At 43.7% G+C, this 7573-nt stretch overlaps 1 protein-coding gene across 5 annotated transcripts in view; it reads left to right on the top strand.

The window, feature by feature from the left end:
- Positions 1-1010: 1010 nt before the first annotated feature.
- SELENOI (selenoprotein I) overlaps positions 1011-7573 on the top strand; it is a 41144-nt gene continuing 34581 nt past the window's right edge. For 2 of the 5 annotated variants that reach the window (XR_004287994.1, XM_032353096.1), the window contains exon 1: positions 1011-1223. Coding sequence is in view for 4 of the 5 variants with exons in the window: in XM_032353096.1 (XP_032208987.1) it covers positions 1167-1223 (57 nt within the window). In the remaining variant the exon portion in view is untranslated. The remainder of the gene's footprint in view (positions 1224-7573) is intronic. The other 3 variants (XM_032353095.1, XM_032353097.1, XM_032353094.1) reach the window with 2 other exon arrangements.

Below are 7573 nucleotides of genomic sequence, written 5' to 3'. Positions count from 1 at the left end.
TTCGGAGACCCACAGATTCAGAGTCCCTGTGAGGTAGTGGTTTCCGACACCAAGAACCTCATTTCATGTTGGGTTGACCACTTCCGAGCTGTATAATGAATGGTCTGACCCTGGGCAGGTTGAATAACCTGAATTTTTATTTCCTAACCTGCGATTTGGGTAAAGAGCCTCCCACTTCATAGTATTGTTATGCGGGTTGGTGATAACGTCTGTAAAACTCCCCGCGTAGAAGGCTCTTGAAAAAGCGGCAGCAACCAGTACTATTATTAAATTTTACTACTGGATTGATACACTCTAACCATTGATGTAGTCCAGTTCTGTGCATGCACTTCCTGCAAACGCCCTTAAAGACCCCTAGAGACTCAGACCAGTGCTTTTACCTGGTGCGAGACATTAGCAATTTCACTTTTACAGAGAGGAGTGTGGAGAGGCCTGAGGGATTTGTCTCCAGCGCCCTTTCGCGGCCCTTTATAGACTGCAAAAAGCCTGGCACCAAGGCTCCCCACCTGCTTCTCGACGCCTAATCACGGTTCCTAAGCACCTACTACGCGCACCGCGGCGCACCGCGCCAGGACCTGCAGGGAGCCGGCCCGTACCCTTTCTCTGGTCTTTTACGTCACGGTTTGAGGCGACTAAGCCCTCTTCCCTGACGTACTGTTGAACTGGTTCGCAGGCAATCGCGGTACCCCCAAGGCCACCTCCAAATCCCCACACGCGTACGGAACCACAGAAACTCCCGCCGCCCGCCTCCCGCGGCAGGGAGGAGCAAAGACCCCTGGGACATTGACCTTTCGCCTCCGCTCACTCCTTACTTCAGCTCACCAATTTTGACGCTAGCGAATGAAGCGACGAGAAAGCCTGGGAGGCGGGACTTAGTGTTGTCCGATTCACACTGATTGGACTGCGACGGCGTGAGGGGGTGGACCGCGTGAACAGGCTAGCGACCCTCCCTCGGTGAGCCGGGAGAGGTGGAGGCTGCGCTTGCGCACTGGGAGGCGGCGGAAGTGGCCTGAGGCGGCTACGCGTGCGCGGTGGGCGGAGCGCGGCTCCTCCACCTCTTTAGCCTGCTAAGTCTTCCCATCCTTGCCCAGCTGGTGTGGTGCTCGTGTTTCCGCACCTCGTCGCGTAGAGTCGCTGCCGAGTGGGCGCTCGGTGTTCGGGTCGTCATGGCTGGTTACGAATACGTGAGCCCGGAGCAGCTGGCTGGCTTTGATAAGTACAAGGTAGCGCGGGGCCCCGCGGACGCCCCTCTCCCCCCTCTTCCCGGCCTCTCCTAGGCGGCCGAGGGGCAGGCGCGGTCCGTGTCACCTTGTGCCGCGTGGCTCCGAGCGGACTGGCGGGCGTTTCTCTGGGGGGCGGGGGGGGGCATCCTTTCGAGACCTGGAGCTTTGGGGTCAGGGTGCGTGGGAGCGTCCTAGGCCCGCCGCCTTGACTCCGTACCTTCCCGGAGGATTGCCTTTTCCTTAGGAGACCGCTCGACGAGAGTGGAACCAGGGAATTCCTTGCGCTGCTTTACTTCATCATGGTTATTTTTAGCGGATGCGGTTACCTACGTGGTGTCTTAATTGTCTTCATTATAATGAAGTTTCCACCTGTCTCTTTCATACAACTCAGATGGAGATGGCTTGTGGCAGAGAGGCCCGGGGAGGGGGAGTAACTACTGAGGCCATGCTGCTGATGCACTCCACTTCTACGCCCAATGAGGAGGCTTCCTCAGCCGTAGCTTGTGGCGCTTGGGCTGCCCGATGAAGTAAATGTGCACAGAAGGAACTGTGTAGTAGAAAGAGCGCGGGCTTTGGAGTCCGTAGAAACCTGATACCAAACTCTAACTTCTTTACGTGGCCTTGGGCCAGGTAATAGTCCCTATGGTGCAGAGTGATTATAGGAATTTGCCAAGGGACTGACACATAATGGGCCTCCAGTAAATGCTGGTTGTTCACTTTCCTCCAACTCTGGTTTTCCTCCACTGCTCTCTTATTAATGAATGACTCCACTGTCCATCCAGTTTTCAGAGCCCGAGATCTGGGCTGTAACCTTTCATCCTTGCTGTCGGTGTCCGTTTCGCTCTCGATTCCTCTACCTCACCCACCAGCCAGTGAATCACCAGGTTCAGTACCTTCTGTCGTTTTAAGCCTAAGCTAGAAGAGTGGTTCCATTACCACTCATCCCACATGCAGTGTAAGTAGCCTTTTTATTTTAGAATACTTTTAGAATAGATGTGCAGGAAAAATCATGAAAATGGAATTCCCTTATGTCTCAGACCCAGTTTTCCCTGTTACTAACATCGTACATTAGTATGATACATTTGTTATGGTTAATGAATCAATATTTACACATTAATAACTGAGGTCCATACTTTACCCAGATTTCCCAAGTTTTCACCTAATGTCCTTCTTTCCTGGGATTTCATCTGCAATACGACATTTCATTTAGTTGTCCTGTCTCCTTAGGCTTCTCTTGGCTGGGACCATTTATCAGACTTTCCTTCTTTTTGATAGCCCTAGTAGTTTTGAGGAGTTCTGGTTATGTGTTTTGTAGAATGCCCATCAGTTGGGATTTGTCTAATGATTTTCTCATGGTGAGGCAAGGGTTATGGGTTTTTGGGAGGACGAGCACGGAGATGAAATGGCATTCTCATTAGAGTACATGCTGTCCATATGACTTGTCACTGTTGATACTGACTTTGATCACCCGGCTAAAGTAGTGTTTGTTAGGTTTCTCTCTGTAAAGTTACTCTCTTTGGAAGGAAGTCAGTCTGAACCCTCCCTTGACAGTGGAGAGTTATGTCCCACCTCTGTGAGGGCAGAGTATTGGTATAATTTGTTTGGAATTATGTATGGGAGATCTGTCTTTTCTTCCCATTGTGTATTTGTCCAATCATTTATTTATATCAGCATGGATGCATGAATGTTTATTTTATACTTTAGATTATGATTAAGTAGTACTTTATTTTGTTGCTCGCATTTGCTTTTGCCCTTACAGTTTTTTCTTTATGGTAGTGATCTTTAAAAAAAAAAAAAGTGCTTCTGGTCATATTACTTTTTTGCTTAAAACCCACCATGTCTTCCCATTGCTCTTGGAATCAAGTCCCCAAAATTGATAACATGATCTACACGTCTCTGAATGATACGTCTGTCTTCAGCTTCACATGCTCCTCACCGTCTGCCGCTGCTGGCATTAGTAGCCATCTCCTCCCCTTCTCCCCTTTTCTTTTTCAGATCTTTAAGTAATGTTGTTCCAGCTGCCAGGAATGTTGCTTCCTTTCCCGTTTATATTCATCTTTATGTCTTCACTTAAATGTTATTTCCTCAGAGAAACATCCCCCAAGCTCTCCTCTCCCCTTAAGCATGATGTCAGAGTACCCTCTGCTCCTTTATGGAATTTGTTGGTGTGTCTACCTATTAGAATATAATACTCAAGTGGTTAGACTTGGTTTATGGATCACCATGGCCTGAGCACAATACTACTACGCATAGTAGGAACCCGGTAGATGTGTGGAATGAATGAATAGCTGAAAAAAATCATAATGGATTTTCCCTAACTGGAATCGGAAAAACTGTGAAGGACCTTAGCAAGTCATATGGGGCATGCCTCTGCTTTTTTTTTTTTTTTAAAGATTTTATTTATTAATTTGACAGAGAGAAATCACAAGTAGACGGAGAGGCAGCCAGAGAGAGAGAGAGAGAGAGAGAGGGAAGCAGGCTCCCTGCTGTGCAGAGAGCCCGATGCGGAACTTGATCCCAGGACCCTGAGATCATGACCTGAGCCGAAGGCAGCGGCTTAACCCACTGAGCCACCCAGGCGCCCCCATGCCTCTGCTTTTAAGAAACATCGTGTCATACAATTTTGACCTGAGGTGCTGACATGTATTAAAATTTAAGTGAAAAGAAGTTTCAGAGCCTTCTTGTAACCTTGGCCAGGACTTTGTAACTTCATTAAAGAAGGTTATTAACCCAGACACCTCCTGTTTTGCCTTCAGCTCTACCGCTTCCTGTTATCTCTTTTGCGCTGTAAATATTGACACATAAAACTTTTTCCTTACTAGGATCTGGCTTTCTGGGTTTACGTGCCAATAGAATAGCTGTTTTCAGTTGCAGCAGTGTCTGTATTATGGAATCCACTTTTTCTTATAAGCAGTGTTCCCTAAGTTTATATTTCCAACTAGATAGGTGTTCTAATTTACAGGAAATTTGAGTGTCCTTTTTTATTCCTATCTTTTCCCTTTTTCCATTATCTGACTCACTTCCTGTGTCTGACAGCATATTTCCTATCATCCTGGAAAACAAAGGTAGTTTAGCAAGTGTCCAGTGTTCACTAAAATGTAGTTTGTTGATTTTATTCTAAAAAAGGAGGGCCACAAATTATAACCGAAACTACTTCTAGTAGAGGGTACTTGGTATTGTGTTCATATTAAAATTATGAATCCAAAGGTGTCCAAAGGAAAAAATCTGTGTGGTCAGTTTTACTGGAATGTGAATTGTACCTAGAGATACTTTCTAAAGAACACACATACCTCTTGTGTGGTCTTCAACAGGAAGTGCTTTATGAATGCTTATTGAATTAAAACAGCTTTCGAAGCAGATCATCTCATAAATGGGTAAAGACTCAAAATAGTCAAGAGATCTTTATTCCCCGATGTGACCCTGTATATTACAGCAAAGAGATGTAAGAAAATTTGATACTGTAAAAGCTGCTGGTATAAAAATTACTTTTGAGTTAGTTTAATTTCTTTGACTCCCTAGAGGTGCCTCTAAGAGCTACAGTTGGAAACCTGGCAGTTATTCAGAATAACCACCAAGAGGGGTGCATATGTGGGTGGTAATTAGATTTCTGTAGTAAGAAACTAAGATGATTGCTTCTCGGTGCAGAAGAGAGCATGGGATGGATTGTATGTTACATGCTGTCTGTTATGTGTTGTGTTCTCCATTTGTTACCACAATTTTATTAAACAAATGAATAATTAGTTGAGAGTCTGCCTTCTCTGTTAGGATATGAGCTCTGAGATGGTAGGGCCTATAGGTATCTTATTCAACATGACCAGGGTATAGCACATGAAGAAAATAGGTGCTCAACAGAGATTTATTGAAGAAATGAAAGTGCAAAAGAATATATACCATTTTGGAAGTATGGTAAAAGGGAGCTGTGCATCTCCTGGATATCCAAAGAATACTTCTGTATTTTGAATGTGAAGATGTCAGGGGTTTAACTGCCATTTTCTCTGTTGCTTCTTCATGTGCCTTTAGACAATTATATTGGGGGATTTTACCTTTGAGAGGCTTATCATTCCTCCTTTCTACCTGTCCATTCTTTGGACAAGTCTTTACAGTTGAAGGATTTTCCCGATTATCTAAGGGTGAAACTTCTATTGTGGTTTACTTAATCTGACCTAGGGGAGGCATTATTGCTAGTGTAACGGCTAGATCCAAATTGTATCATTTTGCTTCAGAGAGGAGGTAAGTGTTCTTCAAATGTCTTGCTTGGTTTCAAGAATATAATTTTAGGATGAATTGGTTTCAGTTATTTTGTTGTTGCATGTCAACAACAACCAGATTATAGGAGCTGTAATAATTGTAAATTTATTAGTATAACAGTTAACAGGTTGTAAAGAGAGACTGTGTGCAGGAGAGCAGTGGAATGCAAAAGGAGTGGAGGCCTGAGAGTATTTTCTGGGAACCATAAGAAGGTAGATATTTAGGCATGATGGTGGAGAGGCAGGAGATGAGGCTGAAGAGGGAGATGGGGTCCTGTCAAGAGGGGATGCTTTGATGGAAAGGACTTCTAGATTTTACCCTGTAGATCAGTGTTTCTGTGGCCCAAGGACTATCAGCATCAGAATCACTTGGGGAAGTGTTTAAATAGCAGATTCCTAGCCTCACTTCAGGAGATTCTGGGTAGATTAGTATTATCTGCACGTTAAATATCTCAGGTGATTTTTAGGCATGTCATAATGCTATAGGTTTGGGGGAACTGCTTGATTTTAAACAGGATCAGATTTTAATTTTAGGAAGCTTACCCTGGCAGCTTGTAGAACAATGGGTAAATAGAAAGATAATAGTAATCTTTTGTGCAAGGGACTTCTCTTGGATGGGACCAAATGGTGTGGTTTGTGGACTAGGAATCAAAACAAAGAAACTTCATGCTGCAAAGAAGTATCGTTTGTGGAAGAATTATCCTCCACTAGAGGAATATTTCTGTAATGATTTCAGAGAATAGAACACTTGTCTTCTGAGGCAGAGTAGACACATGAGAAATTCTTGATCTTTTGATTTGCACTTATGATTGCAGGCCAGCTACAGTATACCATGTTAATTATGGCAGTACCTAAATATGTTACATTTAATTCAGACATAACTTATCTTTAGTTGTGCTTGGTCTCCTTGAGTAGATTGAGGGAGCTGTCCTTTCCCACCTGTAGATACATTCATAAGGCTTGAAAAGCATTTTAGTGACCCCATTTTTAAAAAAAGATTTTATTTAGTTATTTGGCAGAGAGACACAGTGAGAAAGGGGGAGTGGGAAAGGGAGAAGCAGGCTCCCTGCTCTGGGAGCCCAGTTCGGGACTCGATCCCAGGACTCTGGGATCAGGACCTGAGCCAAAGGCAAATGCTTAACCAACTGAGCCACCCAGGGGCCCTTTTTAAAAGATTTTTATTTTTAAGTAATCTCTTTAGTGGCCATAGATATAGAATTATAAATGCCTCATGGAAAGAATTATTTAATGCAGTTGACAGAGGCAGAGTCGTCTTTCAGAAGGAGTGAAACAAGGATGGATGGGGAACTTCTGTAGAATGAGAGGGAGAGAGATTAAGTGGTCGGTAGAAGGTCACCACATTTTTAGGTGCTGTTTGGAAGAAACATCTTGACTTGGTTCTTTTACTGCTTTCTGAAACATCAGTTCACTGAGGATGGCTTGTTTTTTAACACCTGTAATGCTTAAATTTGCCCAGTGTAAAGGAGAGTTGGAGCAGATGTACCAGAGAGACTGAAGGGGGGAACCAAGGCCCAGAGACCAGGAAGACCATGGTAAATTAGACATAAGGAAGTGGCTGAGCCTAGTGAGCTCAGTGAAGGAAAGTTGAAATGGCAAGAGAAATATTTTAAATACTGAGTAATAATAATAATAATAATGATAGCAAATGTTTATATAGGCATTGCTTTAAGTGTTTTTACATACATTATCTCATTTAATATTCACAGGTGCCTTAGAAAGTAGAGCTACTGTTATTTTACTGAGGCACAGAAAATTTAACTTGCTAATGGTCCCAGAGCTGAGATTTGAACCCAGGTATTCTGAATTAGGAGCCCATTTTCTTCATGCTGTGCTTCCTTTCAAATCTAAGAATTAAAGATAAGTTTTGCCTTGTAGTTGTTGGATATTTGTACCAGATATCGAAACATTAAAGTAAAGACCTTCAGTGACATGCTTAATTGGGTTTGTGTCTAATGTGTGCAGGTGGGGAAAATGTACAGTGAAGAAGAAAGAACTATTTTTGTTTTCTTTTCCCCCATTTAAAAATTATTAGTGGGGGCAGGTGGATGACCATATTTTCTGGTCTTAACATTTTGCTGAGTA

This window comes from Mustela erminea, chromosome 7 (genome assembly GCF_009829155.1).
Source record: "Mustela erminea isolate mMusErm1 chromosome 7, mMusErm1.Pri, whole genome shotgun sequence".
NCBI lineage: Eukaryota > Metazoa > Chordata > Mammalia > Carnivora > Mustelidae > Mustela > Mustela erminea.
The sequence above is the reverse complement of the archived record's forward strand: the minus strand, read 5'-3'. Positions and strand labels throughout refer to the sequence as shown.